This window comes from Symsagittifera roscoffensis, chromosome 7 (assembly GCF_963678635.1).
Source record: "Symsagittifera roscoffensis chromosome 7, txSymRosc1.1, whole genome shotgun sequence".
Taxonomy (NCBI): Eukaryota; Metazoa; Xenacoelomorpha; order Acoela; family Convolutidae; genus Symsagittifera; species Symsagittifera roscoffensis.
In genome coordinates this window covers 20,954,717-20,974,291 of record NC_087068.1, presented here as the reverse complement: position 1 = coordinate 20,974,291, position 19,575 = coordinate 20,954,717, and the positions used below count along the sequence as shown (strand labels likewise).

The following is a 19,575-nucleotide window of genomic DNA, read 5'->3' as shown; positions in this document are numbered from 1 at the left end:
AGATAATATTTTGAAAACAATAAATTTAGAATTTGCCAACGTAGTAGTATATGTCGGGTAGATTTAGCGCGGAGTTGCTGACCGCCATGCATTAACATAGACTATAGAGTATCCCCTGCTGTAAGGATATAGGTTTCAGAGTTTCAGATAGTAAGCTGGTAAATTTGGAGTGAAATTGTTTTTGGCGCCCGAATTTGCCGTTACAGCAATGTTAAAGATCACAATCGGGTATGTGTTAAATCATATTTATTAAGAAAAAGAATTCATTTTTCAATGCCTTGTAATAGGTTTCGAATCGTAAGTTTCAGGTGGTAAATTTTTTTTGCAAAAAAACCTCAAGTTTTTGAGAAAAGTCTCAATTTTTCAGAAAACTTGTCAGAAATCAAAAGCTTTTGGTTAGTTTTTAAAATCGATATTCTTCGAATTGTGAAAAATTTGATCTTATTTCATAAAGGTAACGTAAAAATTTCCAAAAACCAAATTGTTAACTAATTGGTATCATGTTAAGACAATGATACACATTTTATTAAAAAACTGAGTTTTTCTTCATTTTTTCCTCAAAAATACAGAAAGACGAAAAAATCTTAGCATTCCTGGCCTTCATTGATTCTTTTCTAGTTGTCTATTGAGTAGTATATGTCGGGTAGAACCAGCTTAAGGGGAGTGGGTTCTGGCCCCCATGTTTTATTTTTATAGGCTAGAGAGTATCCAGTCAGCACCCTATATATTACTATAGGGAATCGATTTCCCATGTATTAAGGGTAGAGTTTTCAGAGTTTCACATGGTAAGATGGTAAGTTTCGAGGAAAAAAAGTTTTGGCGCCCATCTTTGCGAATACAGCAAATGCTCAAATTCCCAAACGGGAAAATTTACAGTCCTATGTATTAAAACAAGGAATAGGTTTCTCAGCGTCTAATAAAAACTTTCGAATGGTAACTTTCGGATGATAGTTCTTAGTGCAAAAACATCAATTTTGGAGAAAAAACCTTAAAATTTTCAAGCAACCACAAGTATTTGGCTAATTTTTGAAAATGATCATCTTCTAATGGCGTCAAATTTGAGTTTTTTCTTCATTTTTCCCTTGAAAAAATAGAAAAACGACAAGTTTTGAATCATTTTAGGATATGATGCGTGTTTTATAGTGTTCTGACGACCAGAAAAATTATCAGATCAGTTAAATCTATGCTGAAACTTCTGACTTCTTGGAAAAATGAGCAAAACTACCATAAGTTTTGAAAAAGTGGAGTACAGTTTTTCTTATTAGACTCAGCATTTATCCAAACTTTTTCCATTTTACTCCTTTCATGTAAATATTCAACTAGTTTTTCGTTCATCTAAATCAGAATTTATTGTTTTTTAGTCCAGCTAAAATGACTTTTGTTAAAACCTCAATTCAGATAATCTTTTCTAGTAAAACTTTTGAAATAGTCTGAGCAAAGCTCATGATTTACTCTTCCTCGCTTCTTTTTGGAAAAAAAACTTCAAGTTATGAGAAAACTCCTCAAAACTCCAATTTATGAAAATTTTTTTGTTTTTCAAATATGGTAATTTTCATTTAAGGTTGTAAATTGAACTTTTCAAGGTTGAAATACCATAAAAATTTGTGAAAGTTTGTTAAAAAATACAGAATGTGGATGAAATGAAACAAAAACTTCTTCATAACTGATCAGTATTTCTTTTTCGCTTCTACTACGTGTTTTATCAAGAACGTTCTGTAGAAACTTGGTGGTCAGAAGTGGGGAATTTAAGGGAAGCTAATGTCAATTAAACGAACATTTTGCTGGTAGAGGTAAGACTAGAAAGACAATAATCTAAACATTACCCTGTTTTTTGTTCATGTTTATCTTTAGCAGAGACAAACTTGAGCAAAAACTATCTCGGAAAATGGTATCATTTCAACAATCGTTTCAGAATCCAAAGCAAAGCTGACACCAAAGTTCTATTCGCTAAGAAGCTTCAGAAAAAAATGTTTGAACCATGTTTGTATATTCCTGTTTTAACCATACTTTTTAAATGTGAAGTGAATTTTCATTGCAGACTTTTTTATATTGATATCTGGAATTGTTCAAGTTCCATTCAAATTTCTAAATTTTTTCTTTTTTGTCAGTTATCAAAAATTGCAAGCAATCATGATCTTCGAGACATAAGCAACCAATTATCTGCTTGAAAACGCGCTACTCTTTGAACTCAAACAAGCACATTAACAAGGAAGTTTGAAAACTGATAGCTGAAGCTGTTGCTTAGGGAAAATCATCCAATCACAATCGATTAATCTTCTACTAACCTTGTTTGTTCGAGATCAACCAATCAGAGTCCAATGTTTTTCAATAGTAATTTCTTTGTTAACTGTTGAAAAACTTCATAATTGTTCTAAATTTGTTTTTGAAAAACTTCATGATTGTTCTAAATTTGATTGCTTCAATGTTTTTCATTAGTGATTTTTTTGTTAACTGTTGAAAAACTTCATGATTGTTCTAAATTTGTCCATCGAAATCATTTTAATTTCCTGGAGTAACTTTACAAAAAAAAAATTTAAAAAATTTCCAATCGATTTTATTGATGAATGAGATGTTTTCCTTCAATTTTTTGATAATTTTTTGGACTTTTGTGTAGTGAGTTATCCGAAAAAAAATTGAAGGATAATTTATCAACGAATCATTCTTTTTTTTATACCCTACCCAACAGCCATTTTTGTCAAAACTCCCTCGTAAAAAAAAATTATTTTTTTTCAAGGTTATCAAAGTTCAAAATCCTACGTAATCAAGATCGGATTGAAATTTCCAGAAGTCTGCATTGAAAAACTCATCAACTTTGAGCTATCTCCTCAAATTTAGATCAAAACCAAAGAACTTGCCCATCTACTAAAACATCAACAGTTTTTCATTGATTATATTCAAGAAATTCATTTGACTTGATGAGAAATCTCACAGAGATGCTACTGGTTATAGTTTTCATTACTGTGCTACTTATGTCGGCGATATTTTTTATTGTTACACCAAACAACATGAGGTCATTCATTTTGTATTTTCCACTGTTTTTTTTTAACTTATTTGGAAGAGTTAAGTCCTAAAAGTTAATTTTTTCTGGTCGTATACGACAACCAGAACAAGAAAAAAAATTTGGTGATCGGAAACGACAACCTGTAAAAAGATTCTAAAATAAACTTTACTTGTGATTGGACACGACTTTTACATAAAAAGTTTATAAAAATTGCTGAAAATTGATTGGACACGACTATTGTGGTTGTTGTGTTGCTGGAGGCAACACTGTTTCAGAGAGCCCCTCATCTTCATGCCATTTTGGCTGATGCCATCCCCTCCTCCCAGGGATAGAGGAGGTCGTGATTGGCTGAGCCACCTATCTAGAGTCAGGAATCTCGTGGTAATTCAATTGCACATGCTCAGACGCTTCCTCCAAAATCTTCATTGTTCCAAGTTGGTTCTCTGTGATCGACATTTCTCGCACTTGGATTTGTGCTAGATCAGTCGAAAAGTCTACCGAGTACGTGAGAATGCTGTTTTGCACTGAGAAGGTCATTTTGAGCAAAAAGTTGAGTTAAAGATACAGAATGTAAAAAAAACAAGGACAGACTTAGAGCTGAGAGAGGAAGTAGTTGACGGTAGTTAAGATGAAATTAAATTGTTTATAAAGATGAGGTAGATGATGGTAGTTGAGGTAGAAAAAAACTCAAGTTCTTTCCCTTCTTATTGAGATGTCATCACTCAATAGAACCGAACGAGTTGCATGTCTTGAGTGTGGGTGGTATATGTTACACACGCCAAAATACATCAAATCATCGGCTGACCTGGGGAGTTTTGAAGTGTTCAAATTGTAGTTTTCATTCTTATAGCAGCGAGATATTGAAATTCACATCATGAAAAACAATTGTTTTTTTTTTGAAAAATTAATTTTTTCAATGTGATGCGAAAGACGAGCCGCAGCTTCCAAACACACTCCACGAGAAGCTAATTTTAAAACTTTATATTCCAAAACATAGGAAAATTACTATAAGTAAAAACTTTACTGAGAAACTAAGGCTTGAAAAAACTTAAAAATCTTCACCATTTTGGTAAAGTTGAATTTTTAATTTTTTTAAATAAATACTATGAAGTATTTTCAGCGCATATCTTAATCGCTATTTTATGTTTTTTTAAAAAGTTTCTGATTGATGATAAATCCAACTCGAGTGATAATCGGATACAAATCATGTTGAACAATTCATCGAAAATCAATTCAAAATGTTTAATTTACATTGAAAACTGCAATGATGGCTTGTTTACGGCGTTTTTGTTGTTTTGAATAAATTATGCTGTAAGATACTTAAAAAGATTTATCAAATGGAAAAGTATTCATTAAAAATTGCTTAAAAAATATGGATGATTATAAAACATCGACTAGTTTTGCCAAGCTATCTTTTTGCAAACGTCCTTGTTAGCGCCTTTGATTGAGTTTAAAGAGTAGCGCGCTTTCAAGCATATAAATTCTTTCTTATGTTTGAAAAATTTTGATTTTTCTTAACTGTTTTTGATAAAAGACAAAGAAAGAAAAAAAGTTAGATTATTTTGTTGAACTTTGAACATTTCCAGATAACAATAAGCATAAGACTGCTTCGAAAATTCTTTTCAAAGATGAAAGTCAAGGCTAAAGCAAGAACATACAGCTATCTGGTTCAGATTTTTTTCTGAAGTTTTGTAGCAATTGAGTTTTTGGTGTCAATTTTGCTTTGAATTTTTAAACAATCGTTGAAATGATACCTTTTACCGAGTAAGTTTTTGTTCAAACTGGAGCCATCTTGAAATTGGCAGATCAACCAAAAACCAAAAAATTTTCAAAATTTTCAAGATGAAATTTTTTGACAAAACAAATCAAAAAATCAATTTGATTCTCCAAGAGCTTTTAGATCATTTTGTTTCAATTTAGGTTAAAAGTTAGAAGTTAAAAAAAAAGCCAACATATATCACTGAAATTCTGGTAATTATGTGAAAAGTATTGGAGTTTTTTTTTGATGAGTTAAGTATATTTATTCAAAAATTCAGATCTTTTAAGGATTTTCTTCGAACTAAGTAACTCCGAGAAAAAAATGTTTGGTTAATTGAAAATCAACAAAACTAGTTCTTATGGAAACTAATAAATAAAGCACAAATCAAAAATCAGATCTACTGAGCAATTCCTATTTCTGCTCTCATTAGCTTCAGTTTTTTTTAGTTATAAAACTAGGATGAAGTGTAGAATTTAGGATGAATAAATTGTGCTTTAGTTTTTAAAAAAAAACGGTCAATCGATACAGTTGATACCTGGATTTTGTTTTCTGAGTCAATTTTTAGAGTTTATTGGAACGTTTTTTCTTAACTGGGTTTTTTTGCTTATTTCTTTTTGTATTGCAATGAATAACACGTAAAAATTTTTACTGCAAAAAAAGACATCGAGGCTTTTCAGATAGAAACCAAAAATTTATGTTGAAACTTTTTCGTCCAAGTACTCCTATGTATTTTCATTGCTACCATGTGATTATGTGTTTCACTTTGAATGATTCAATTGGTGCCAATTCTCTTTCATTAGAAATTCCGACAAAAAGACAGAAAATTAGTTCGTCGCAAGAAAAACGATTGTTAGTGATTAAAAAAACAATGTGTTTGCTTAAAAAAAATAATTAGAAACTGAAAAAGGAATTGTTCTCTGCTAAAGGTAAGCATGTACAAAATACAAGGTGATTTTTAGTCGATTGCCTTTTCCAATTTGCCTCTGCCAGCAAATTCTTCATTCAATTGATATTAACTCGCTCCTAATTTCCCCAGTTTTGACTAAATTCTCATTTAAATTGAGTTCAAAAGCGATAACCTACATAAGGCAGAACACAAGGATAAGCTTAGAAAATTTATACAGAATATTCATGCTATATTATCGAAGCGAAAAAGAGATAGTGATCAGTATTGCAACGCAAATGTAGAGTATAAATGCATATAAAATAAGAACAGTTGGCCGAGCGGCCTAAGCTACAGTAATGCCGACTATACAGACATGACAAATGACGTAGGTTCGAGTCCCCACCTCCCCAAGTTTTTATATAATGAAAAAAGGGGATTATATCCTTTTTTAACTGTTTTTTTTGGTTCTAATTCATTTAAGCCTTGATTAATGCTGCCCGCCAAAAAAGAGCAATTTGTCTCAAGGACATTATTACCGGTTCTCGTGGCTAGCTTGCGCCAATTTGTAAGTCTTTGGAGCAGTTTAAGGAAGTTATATGATGTTATGATCGACAGAAAATGCCAAAAATTATCTATTTCCAGAGTTATTTTGCCGAGAAAAAACTCTCTAATTCAATAGTTTGAAATTCGATATTACTAAAATTTGATGCGCACAATCAGTTACGAAGAAGTTTTGGTTTCATTTCATCCACATTCTAAAATACTTTTCAAAACGTTTCATGACCTTTTTTATTAATTCTTTTCAAGCTCTTAATTTTATTATATTAATGTGAAACATTTTTCCGAAATTGTAGTGTTGTATAAACTTGGGCAAAAATTGGGCAAAAGTAATCTTTCACAAAAAATCGAGGGAGAGTTGATTCATAAACTTTGGCCAAGAAATTTCAAAAAATTTTTCTAGGGTTCATCATTTGAAATAAGGTTTTAACAAAACTCTTCGTAGTTGCTTTGAAAAATACATAAAGTTTTTGTGTAAAACTTGTAAGCTGAAAACGTGGATAGATGCTGAAACTAATATGAAACACTTTACTTCACTTCATCAAAAACTATGAATTTTTATAGGGTTCTTCCGAGAATTCGAAAATTTCAGCATGAATTCAACTGATCTGAGCATTTTTTCGGGTCGTCAGAACACTTTATAACAGGTATCATAGCCTAAGTTAAGCCATAACTTATCGTCTTTCTGTTTTTGTTGAGGGAAAAAAGAAGAACAAAATCATAGTATCAATCAAATTTTGTATCGTTGTCTTAGCATGTTAACAATTAATCAACAATTTATGTTTTGATGTTTTGACGCTTTTCACGTTTTATAGCGTTTTCAACAATTAGAAGAAGATCATTTTCAAAAATTATCCAAACACTTGTGATTCCTTGAAAATTTTCTAAAAAAAATAGGATATTTTTCAAATTTGATGTCTTTACATTACAAAGTTACCATCCAAAACTTACCCTTTAATGGAACTTACCATTTACAGTTCAATGAAATTATATGACGTTATGATCGACAGAAAGTGTAAACTTTATCTATTGCCAGAGTTATTTTGCCGAAAAAAATGCCATCGAATTCAATTGTTTGAGATTCGATGTTTTTACATCTTGTGGAGATTGACGCGCACATTTTGGTTCCCCACAAGGGACAGCTGGATTACGGGAAGTATTCAGCGTATTCAGGAGTCTAAGCAGGAGTTCGCAGTTTATCGCAAGCTTATCAGTTTAAGCTTATCAGTGGATTACGGAAAAAAGTCTAAGCTAGAGTTCGCAGTTTAGCCAGCACCTCAGATCTTATCTGCTCTTGTCTTGTGGAACCCTATAACTAAATTTCGACAATGCATACTACTTTGGAACATTAAGACTGTGCGCTTTTAGTTGACAACGAAGCCATCTACGATAATTGCCGAAGAAACCCAGATGTAGACCGACCTACGTACACCAACTTGAACCGATTGATTGGCCAAAAGAGCCGACAGACGACAGAGCAGACATACGACAGAGCAGACAGACAAAAGAACAAATTGGCGGAAGAGAGGCCTGTTCAGGTGTCCCGCTGGTGGTCCAAGTGCAGCTGCATTTTTCTCGACACCCGAATTTTCGGATTTTTCCCTGTGTCGTCAATCTCCAATTAAAAATTGTAAGAAGTTTCCAGAATTTAACAACTCCAATTGTGCTATAAATTCATATACGAAGTACTATATGCTAGAATTTTTTTTGTCCGCAAGCTAGCACGCGGTAGTTTTTCTCAGTACTCGAATTTTTTGGACAGTTCCGTTGAACTGAAATATCTTACAATAGGTACTTAGACATATTACTTGACATTTGTTCTCGATACCAAAAACTTTTGGATATACGTGAAAAGAATATTAATCCGTAAAATCGGAGCATAGACATGAGGTACTGGACTATTTTTTGGATTGGTTTATGACTTGAACCCGGTGATAAAAATTTTCCAGAACGTCCAAAACTTTTTCTACTTGAAAAAAGTAGAAAAAATATCAAAAATTTTCAAAACGTCCCCAGAATTCTGCAAAACTGCTGTAAGATGACACCAAGCTTATGTTAAAAGGCCTGGTAGCAATATATCAGGCAAATTAAGTTGATTTTTTCCATCCTCGGATTTCTTCCGCGTGTTTTGTTGTAACTTAACCAGTTTGCCTGATCCCCCACCCACCTTTGGTGAAATTGAAAGCCAGTTCTCTTCATGTAAATCAAAGCCAATTCTGTCCGTCCGATTATTGACTTCGCTGCGTGACAGTAATGTTAAGTTTTCAGGTACGGTGATATTAAGTGAGTTAAGTTGAACTCTTTCATCCCCAGGTTTACTCCGTCTTTGTTGTTGTAGTTCAACCGACCTACTTAATTTTCCAAACCCATTGTTACGTTACGTAGCCGTCGCAAAGGTCCCTTAAGTGTAAGTTATTTATTGTAGGAGCTAGTTCCATGGATCACGCGCTTCGAAAACTTCCCGCTCCGTCCGAAGGATACTTGTTTTACGAAGCCCGGTTTAAGTTTGAATTTTAAGGCTAGGGACTCTCAGAAAACAAAACAGTATTACCGTCATCACCACTTGTCTTGCCTCAACGATCTTGTAATTTGGCACGATGCCATTAATAACTCAAAAAGTAGGCACCGCAGCAACAATAAGTGCATGCTGAGTAGTGAGCATTTTTTCAGTTTGTTATTAAGGTATAGGATAAACCTTTGTGCGATCGTATACTGTAGACGGAACGGAACCGAGGATAAAGAGGAAAGTTTAGTTTCAACAGGCATTCTAGTTCTAAACGCCGTCAAAAACTTTATCTCTAAGCGTCTCCTCCTTGTAAAGGTTATAGTGCTAATCTTAACATCCTTAAGGCTCGCAAAAAGCGGAACCGCTTACCACTCAAAGCTCAAAAGCTATAAAAAAATTGGTTTCAAGCAGAAGCTTTGAGACGTCAATTTCCCCTATCTTGTAAAGTAATGTTGATATTTTAATGTAATTTTAAAAACGTATCAAAACAGTTTCTCGTTTCTTAAATTGTCTTCTCTTTTTCGTCCACGTTTTTCCAAACTGACAATGTTGTACGGATGCTCACATCCGTAAAACATTGTCAGTTTGTGAAAAACATAGATGAAAAATTCCAAAATAAGATACGCAAGTTTTTTGAAACCCGTCTAAGTCTAGCAAATGAGCTGCTTAAAGGCCATTCATTGTTACTTGAGTACGTTGAGCTTAATAGTCGCACCGCAAACATTGATAATGCTGTTTACAAGTGTAAAATTGCGTTGGAAAAAGCTCTTGACGTGAATGAGCAATTATTTAGGTTAGCGGTACAAACGGAAAACCCTGAAACAATTATTGCTCAGTAAGACCTTTGGCTAAAGAATGTGACCGAAATGAACAATAAAGTAATGCATGAAGCTCAGAGTTACAAGATGAGCATTGAATCTTCGCCATTTTCAGCAGCCGTCATTACAGGGAGCAAGGGATATTTACAAGAAATTGAGTCTGAGACATCCTCGCGCTCGCACAAAACAAGAGATTCAGAAGCACGAGTATCTGAAAACAGGTCTAAGTTCTCTAATAATAGAAATTTTGAAATGAATAGTAGAAAATTTGACTCACAAAAGCCTGATAAATCTGCTTCCACTCGTCATACGTCGACTGTTCGCACTATGTCATCAAATGAGAAACGGCATGAGTTAGCTTAAGTAAAATGACGTCACGATGAGCTGGAAAGGCAGTATCGAGTATCTGTAAGAGAATCGAGCAAGAGAATCGTCTCAAGTTCGAACAAAGTCAGCTGGAGCTAGAACAATTGGCTGAAAGTCATAAAAGGCAACTAATTGAAATGGAAATGAAAGCGTTTGAACTTGAGAAGAATTCATCTGAGATTAGCGAGAAGGTAACGTAAAGTAACTTGACAGGAGTAATTCAACCTATTTCAAAAGTAGCAACCGATCGGACTAATGATTGGGTAGACTCTGTTAGTTCAAAGGTACCTCCTGAAGGTGCTAGTGCGGCAGGTTTGCTGGCCTTCACTCCTGTACCAAATTCGTCCGAACCAACGCAATTAACACCAGTAATGGTTATAATCATGGCACACAACCTTGAGTGACGCTGGAATCCATAGTCATGGACATCGGTTTATGCCTCAATTTGGCAGTGCAAGCTTTTTGCCATTGAAGCTTCTGCTCCATCTGTTTCTTTCCCAGTTAAAAATATGAATTCTAGTGCACACGTGTTACCACCAAAGCCTGCTGCTCCTTTACAGACCATGAGTTCAAACATAACTTATGTTAGTTTTGCCATCGGGCAACCAGAATCCTTACCTGTCACAATGTTAAAAGCACAACCAGGTTCTGGTTTTGTTTCCTTGTCACCTGCATTTGCTGGTGGTGAATTCTCATCTTCTGGAACAAACCCATCACCGGTTTTCCTTTCGGCACCTCATTACCAATCAGCGCCAGTCCATACGCAACATAATATTCCCTTTTTACCGCATACTGTGTCACCCAATATCAACGATTCCTCTACAAGTTATGCAAACTTACGGCGATTGGCCGCTACAACTCCAATAGCCAAACCTGTTCAGTGTTTTAAGGCTGGAAGCAATTTTCCTAATGTGACAACTGTTGTCCGACCGTGTAACACCGCCGCCTCGTATACTAGTGGTGGCACTGTGTATTTCAATACTCCGCCAGCTCATCCCCAACATATTCCGCATTTTGTCAATTATATCAATACTGGTTATCAGCCAGTCAACGAAGACTACGCATCGTCTTTGGCTTATCTGAATCAAGTTTGTTCATCGAATGGACCTCTCTTCGCTCGTGAATTGGCAAAATTATAAATGCATAGCCTCAAAGATCATCTTCCTGAGTGGAAGTTAGCTCAGTCTGACGGCAACTAGTTAAACTGGCACCAATAGTTTGGTCAGTTCCAGTCCACCGTTGATTTCGCTGTTCTCACAGATGATAATACAAAAAACTGAGGCACCAGTTAAGCCAAAAATAAGCAAAATTTTGGCTGTCAATATCCAGGTAACTAGAGTTGGCTCAAGATAAGTTTAAGCTTCTGCCCTGCGTTTTGTGCAAGTGTAGTCATGCACAATTCAAGGAAAATAATGCTACTCAGCGAGCAAATTACGTAGCTGAACAGAAACTTTTCTTTGCTTGCTTCAATGGTAAATATAGTTTTCGGCAATGCTCTAGAATTTAAAAAAATGCCCGAAGCCAGAGTGCGATAGCACAAATTATATCTTGCTCCATGGAGCCGAAAAAATTTTTCCTCGAAAGGAAAATTCAAACGTCTCAAATAAGGCTGGAACAAACAAATCCAAGGAGAATACAAACACTTTCAACATGCCACTGTTAGTGATGTACATGACATTGAATCGCCTCGAGGGTTGTTGTCGATTGCAACACTTGGTGTGTCTTCGCATGTAACCAGTCTCGCGACGTTGGTTCTTTGCGATAGTGTGTCAATTCACTCTGGGATGTCTTCGTCACTCGTTAACCGTCTCGGCTTAGTAGGGGAGCCCTTGTCAATTAGTTGTTTCAATGCAAATACCGTCGTTGAGACTCAGAGGGTCATGTTTACAGTTTTTTCCGAGCCAAATAAAAGTGATTTCGTATTCCCCCTGTGTGCATATATTAAAGACAACATTCGGATTGGTTCCGAGTTAATCGATATCGCTGGTTCGCAGAATAAATATCCACAAGTAGCACCTATTAAGCCCACTCAATATACTTATGAGGACGTTGAAGTTATTTTAGGACAAGACTATCATTACGCCGTTAGACACATTGATTTCATCTTGGGAGATGATAAAAACTCACCGTGTTCCGTTCGCCTACAGATAGTTTGGGTCATAAGTGGTCCGTTGCCGCCGTCCGTTGGTTCTACTTCTTCGTGTTCCAAGTGTGTTGTTGAAGAATCCTCTTTGACTGACCAGATAAAATTGTGATACAAGTTGGAATCTTATGGTACTTTCAAACAAGTCGATGCCCGTTCCACCGCGGATAAATATGCTTTATCCATCCTAATTTCTGAAACCGTTCACAATGGCGAAAGGTACATTGTGCTATGCTTTGGATTGATAGTAATGTAAGTCTACGAAACAACTATTACTCGTTACTCGTCCAATATAAAACATTGGAGAAAACGTTAAGTAAAGACTCTGAACTGCGCATAAGATACCAGACACAATTAGAGAGGAAAGACTCTGTCGTTACCGTTAGGAAAGACTCTGTCGTTACCGTCGAAGCGCATGATCCATGTAAGCGTTCCGATCGCGAGTGGTATCTTCCGCACCATCCCGTCGTAAATCCGAATAAGCCGGGTAAGGTGCGCCGAAACCTTTATGGGGCTTCTAATTTTCACGGCACATCCTCATATTAGTCCTTATTGGTGGAGCCGGACCTACTTCAAAATTTAATTTTTGTACTTTTGCGATTCCGTCAACACAATTGCGCCGTCATCGCGGATATAGGGGGTATGTTCCTCCAGGTAGGAGTCGTCGCCCGCGATCAAATTTCGCTCCCTTTTTTGTAGCTGGAGAATACCACTTCCGATGTGGTAATCCACCAGTCCAGTACACTCGCCATATATTCGGCGCACATTTCGTGTTGCGAAAAATTGCAACTGATACTTTGCCCACATACCTTGAGGCCGCATCGGTCGTAAATAAAAAATTTTACATGGACGATTACTTGGATTCGTTCGAGAATGTTACCCATGCAATTAAAATTAGCCGCAAATTGGTTTCGTTCCTAAAAATGGAAGGACTTAATTTGACTAAATTTGTCAGTAATGCTGATGAAATTACTTCAGCAATGAACTCCGAGGGTTGCGAAACCTCTTCTTCACCAATAAAGGTTATATGTAACGGTGCCGAACAATCATCAGACGTCTTAGGTGTTAAATGGAACCATGTGAAAGACACATTGGTTGTTAGCAGAGGCATGGATCGTCCTCTCGACAAGGCAATAACTCAACGAACTGCCTCGAGTTTCGTCTTTTATTTGTTTGACCCTGTTGGGTTAGTAGCTTCATACAGAGTTAGTGCCCGTCTTTTGCTTAAGGATATTTGAAAAATCAGTGGCCAAATTTGGGACGACGAATTGCCGGAAGACATAAGAGATATATCTCTCGATTGGCACTCCGGTCTCCCTCTCTTAGGGCAATTGACTATTCCCCGTTGATACTTCACAGAGCTTGTGAATCAAATTGAGCTCTACATTTTCGGTGGTAGGTAGCTCGCAGGACGTTTTCTGTGCAGATGGGTTTTTGCGTGGGCGACTCTCGACTTCGCACAAATTGGTAAAGCTCGCGTTGCGCTCATGAAAGCGCTATCTATACCGAAGTTAGAGCTTCAAGCTGATCTGCTCGCCACGCGATTGGAAAATGATATAATGACAGCCCTTACTGTCAGCATTAATCATGTCTACTTGTGGCCAGATAGTACTACAGCTTTGCAGTGGCTAAACTCCACTGAAAAATTACCTGTATTCGTCGCTAGCCGTATCAGCGAAATCCTCGAATCGACCACTATTGATCAGTGGCACATGTTCTAAGTGGCGATAATCTAGCTGATACCGGTACACGGGGGATTTCTTCGGTATCCCTCAGGGATAGCAGCTGGGTTCTCAAGCATTCTCAGGACTACTGATTAATTTTTTATTTACCGATGAATGTGTGAACCATAAAAATTGTTTTAAAGGTCCTTTTGTGATGTTGATTTTTGCTGGGAGACATAATCTTCCTTCGTCACAGATGTCACATCCATCAAACATCCCGAACACAGGTTCAATTGGGAAAAGTTCAGTTCCTTTGCGAGAAATAAAAGAGTAATCGCTTTTATGTTGAGGATGCTGCCTTAACGTAAGCGCTTGTGCTGCCTTAACGTAAGGATGCTGCCTTGCGAATCACCGACCCCACTGATTTTGATATTGCAGAGAGCAAACTGATTCATCTTGCTCAGATGGAATTTTTCCCCGTTGAGTTAAAAACACTCACCGCTGGCAAACCTATAACGAATACTAGTAAATTTGCCACATACTCGCTTTTAATCGGTCCCGCTGGTATCATTCGTTCCAACGGACGGATCGTGCGCTATCGTGTGAATACCAAGTTTGATACTAAGCACCCATTATTACTCAACGCCCGACATACCCTAGTCCAGCTTAAGCATTGTCATCAAGGTTTAGATTACATGCGCTCCGTTTAAAAAACGAAATGTGCAATACTTGGGTTGCGTCGACTACTTCGGTCTATCGAAAATCAATGTGTAACATGCCGTAAACGCAAGTACCATCCAGCCAATTATGTCCGGTTTACCTGTCGAATGTCTCGGATATAAGCAAGCACCCTTTAATCCTACGGGAAAAAGATGAGAAATTTTTGTTCTTTTCACTGGTCTCACTACTAGGTTTGCACATCTTGAGATTGTACCATCTGTGGAGACTAGTTCTTGTGTCATGGGCATTGAACGGTTCCTTGCGCGTCGTGGTACACCAAGCACGATCTGGTCGGATAACGGCACGAACTCCGTCGGTGCGGAAAAGGAACTTCTTGCCTGAATCAAGAGCTGAAATGGCATGGCTCCAACCATTTATGCACACAAAGGTGTTACTTAGAAGTTTAACCCGCGACTCCTGGGGGCGTCTCGTCCGAAAGGTGAAGCGCGTGCTGTACGATAATCTAGGCAGTAGGGAAGTCACTGAAGAATGGTTAGGAACACCACTGTGCTTAGTTGAGCCGGCTTTGAATTCGAGGCCAATCACTCCCGTTAGTACTGATTCACGTGAACTAGAAGCGTTAACCCCAAACCAGTTTTTCCTTGGACAACATGCCACAAGCTTTCCCTCGCTTTTGCCTTGGGAGCTCTTCGAACACAAGAAAAGCTACGTACGAGCGCAGTCGTATACTAACGCTATTTGGTCTCGTTTGCTTTGCGAATATGTTCCCTCACTGAATAAGCGTATCAAGTGGCGCACTCATTCTGACTCCACTCTTAAGACAGGCGATTTCGTGTGGGTGGTTGAGCCCGATAATCCGAGTGGGTACTACCCTCTCACCCGAATCGTTAAGCTAAACTACGGACAGTACGGTTGCTCCGGATCCGCCCTTGTTGAGACCGCAACACGTGAAGTAACTTGGCCGATCGTTGAGCTCGCTCTGGTTCCTCCTTCTTCAGGGGGGATGCTGAAACGCAAATGCAGAGTATGAATGCATATAAAACAAGAGTATAAATGCATATAAAATAAGAACAGTTGAGCGATAAGCCTAAGCTACAGTAACGCCGACTATACAGACATGACAGTTGACGTAGCTTCGAACCCCCCACCTCCCCATGTTTTGATATAATAAAAAAGGTAGTTTTATCCTACTTTATTTATTTTTTGGATCTAATTCGGTTTAAGCCTTGATGAAAACTGACCGCCAAAAAGAGCAATTTGTCTCAAGGACATCATTACCGGTTCTTGTGGCTAGTTTGCGCCAATTTGTACCGTTATTGGGGCAGTTTAATGAAGTTATATGATGTTATGATCGACAAAAAAAGCCGAAATTTATCTATTGCCAGAGTTATTTTGCCGAGAAAATGCTCTTTAATTCAATTGTTTGAGATTCGATATTTTTACAATTTGTGGAGAATTACGCGCATAATCAGTTACGATTAAGTTTTGGTTTCATTTCATCCACTTTCTAATATACTTTTCGAAACCTTTCATCATTTTTTTGTTAGTTCACATCAAGCACTTCATTTTTTTTAAGCCTAATGTGAAACATTCCTCAGAAACTGTAGTGTTGTCTAAACTTGGGTTCGTCATTGACAAAAATTCGGGGAAGAGTTGAATCATGAATTTTGCTCAAGAAATTTAAAAAAATATTACAAAGATTTATCATTTGAATTATGGTTTTGACGAAACTGTTCTCAGTTGGTTTGAGAAATAAATAAGTTTTTGTTCAAAACTTGTAAATTGAAAACGTTGGATAGATGCTGAGTCTAATATGAAACTCTTCACTTCACTTCTTCAAAAACTATGAATTTTTTAAGATTCTTCCGAGAATTCGGAAGTTTCAGCATAGATTCAACTGATCTGAGTATTTTACTGGTCTTCAGAACACTATATAACACGTATCATAGCCTAAGGTAAATCGAAACTTATCGTCTTTCTCTTTTTGTTGAGGGAAAATGGAGAACAAACTCATAGTTTCAATCAGAGTTTGTATCCTTGTCATAGCATGATAACAGTTAATCAACAATTTACATTTTGACGCTTTTCACGTTCAATAACGTTTTCAACAATTAGAAGAAGATCATTTTCACAATTAGCCTTGTGATTCCTTGAAAAATTTTCCAAAAAAAATAAGATTGTTTTTCTTCCAAAATTGATGTTTTTGCACTATAAAATGCCATCCGAAACTTACCATTCGAAAATTTTTATTAGACGTTGAGAAATTTAATCTGTGTTTAAATAAATAGGACTGTAAACATTCCCGTTTGGGATCTTAAGCAACGCTATATTGGCAAAGATGGGCGCCAAACATTTTTATTCTCGAAACTAACCATCTTACCATGTGAAACTCTGAAATCTCTACCCTCAATACATGGGAAATCTATTCCCTATGTTAATATATAGGTGCTGACAAGATACTCTATAGCCTATAACAATAATACAACGGGGAAAGAAACCTCTCCCCTAAGCTGATTCTACCCGACATATACTACTCAACAGACAACTAAAAAAGAGTCAATGAAGGCTAGGAAAAAGAGACGGCTGACTCGCTTGTTGACAAAAATATTTGTTCATTGATTGATTTCTGGTGATTGCAAAATTAAAAAATGATGAAAGGTACATCCATTGCATCACATGCAAAAACCTTTTTAGTGCTTCGAACGAGTTTCTTTTAGCCGATTAAAAAGATCCTTGAGGAAAAAACTTGTACATTAGAATCACATAGAGATCATAAATATCAAATGCGTAGAGCACAATGACAAAGCTCAGTCAAAAACTAAAAGTAGAGGCCAAGGCTTAGATCGAACACAAACTCGAACATGAGTCGAGAACAGTCAAAAATACAAAAACTGATTAATATTAATTTTATCATTAAATTTTTCTGTATTTTCGAAGAAATTAACAAGAGAATAAGGATAAGATGCAAGAAGACAATTCAAACAGTAGTTTATCTCTGAAGTAATTTGAAATGCAATAAGTTCAGAATTTTGTGATGAAACAAATATCTTGAGATATTTACTTAAGAAGCATTTCAGTTTTCGTTTTTGAATAGCACATACTGAGTGAAAAAGTAAACATATTTAAGTTTGTTCAAGCCAATTAAAACATATCTAGCTATGGTTGAACAAAATCGAGTGTTAGGATGAGCGATCATCGAGATGGTAGAAACCTATCCGGCGTGATTTGTGCAAATTCGAGCTGAGAAATATGCCTCAACAGGGTCTGGACGGTCGAAACTATCGGAAACCAGGTTAAGATGGTCAAAATTTACCTAACTTTGGTCGAACTGGTCGTATCTTAAAGGAAGCATCTTCATCCAGGTAATTAGCCAAATCCGATGATCTCGGAGGTGGTCGCAACCCGATCTTTTAGTGGTGGACGCAACCCCACTACTTAATACTACTTAAATAGTTTTCTAGGTATTACAACTATATCATAACTCATCAACTATATTAAGTTCAATGTGAGGCGACAATTCATAACAGGCGACAATTCGTAGCAAGCGACAATTTGTAACAGTGGATTAAGCGAGAGACACTGATTTACGCGCAGTATTCCTCTCGTCCCTGATGTAAGCGCTGTGCAGAGAAGCAGAGCAAGAGCATTCTGTTTGCCCATGACTTGTTACGAATGGTCGTTTGTTATAAATTGTCGCCCTACGAGAGTTTAATTGTGCTCATAACCAACTGAAGCAGCTTAAGTTGAACTTACACTTCATATTTTTCTTAATCCAGGCGAAAAGTTTAGGCTGTCCCGCGAACGCTTTAATGGCACAAACTTGTGCTTTTGTTACACTTCCAAAATCTTGACTGTCTTCCAAAATGTCTTCCTTCAACTGGTTCAAGAGCAAGTCTTCCAGATTATCCTAAAAAGCAGTTCGTTTTGACAGAAGTCAAAAATTGAGCAAAAACATCCTCTGAATGTTTCAGCTCCACAGCTAATCAAAAGAAAAAGTTAGCAAATACAAGTCACAATTCGAACCCTAAACGTTATTTTGTTTCTTAAACCAACTGTAACGCAATCTAATACCAAGGAAACGGAAGAAAACTTTCAAAAAATACAAACTTGTTCTATTTCCTATAGCTATTTTCATTCTTTTTTGCACAAAATCAATATCGAGTTTAATGAGATCATAATATTACGAGGCCAAACTGTGCACTAGATACGCGCAATATTTGACGTGTGTAGGTCTCTAGAATCCAGAGCTAATTCTCTAAAATGAAAAAACTTTCAAACGATCAAAGAAAAAGAAAGAATGAAAAAAGAGCTATGAGAGTATCCTTGATGCAAAATCCGCTTTCAATTGACAAAACACAATTGTGTTTTGTGAATAGTAAGCTGATTCTGCAACAAGAACGCTCTCTTTGTCCTTCTTTCAATCTTTCTTTTTTTTGATCGTTTCGACAAAGTTATATTTAAGTTTGGCTTCGTAATGAAAAATTAAAATGCGGTCACAAATAAAGGAATTGAACCATTTACGTTAAACTTTCACATTTCCCCCAAGTTTTCTAAGAAGGTCACTTAGAAGTTGCTGGTCCAAGCAGATGTCATGATTTTTCTTTTCAGACGTATCGTGCAAATCGACGAAACCGGGACAAAAAAAAACAGTCACAAACAAAGCGTGACTGTTAGTCGCGAACAAAGCCTGAACCTTGAACTAAAACAAAAAATGAGCAATAAGTCTCAAAAAACATTTAAAATAAACCCAAAAAACGTTTGATAATGAACGCAAACTAATGCTTGATTGTCATCATTATGTCAACTTGAAAGGTTTCAAACAATTTTGCTCAAACTTTTAACCTCAAATCAATCTATTGAGCGGTTTTGATGCTTTAAAAAATTATAGCGCTCAAAAAAGCGGCGGTAAAGAGTTTATCGTTATAACACCGAAGAGCAGCATTGTTATAAAGCTGATTTTATGGTTGATCAATGTTGTAAATGCGCACCAGCGCAGAGATTTTCTGGCCAACTACAAACAAAATGTTGCATGAAGTCTTCGCGCTGATGCGCATTTATTGCAAACATCATACTCAGCTAGATAACACGCCAAATTACGGAAACGAATCGTATTGAAAACTAACAAGGATAGCCAGTTACGGTGCCACTGTCTTAAAAACACAATCATACATCAAAAAGTTTTCGAATTAGTGT

General features: G+C 36.5%; 1 protein-coding gene across 1 annotated transcript in view; it reads right to left on the bottom strand.

Annotated features, from left to right (window-relative positions):
* The window catches only part of LOC134851948 (E3 ubiquitin-protein ligase rnf213-alpha-like), a gene marked incomplete at its 5' end in the record, with an annotated part of 191,973 nt that extends 173,684 nt beyond the window's left edge, over positions 1 to 18,289 (bottom strand). Inside the window, 1 exon segment of the mRNA XM_063868223.1 lies at positions 18,136 to 18,289. Coding sequence (XP_063724293.1) covers positions 18,136 to 18,289 — 154 coding nt within the window.
* Between the last annotated feature and the right edge of the window lie 1,286 nt (positions 18,290 to 19,575).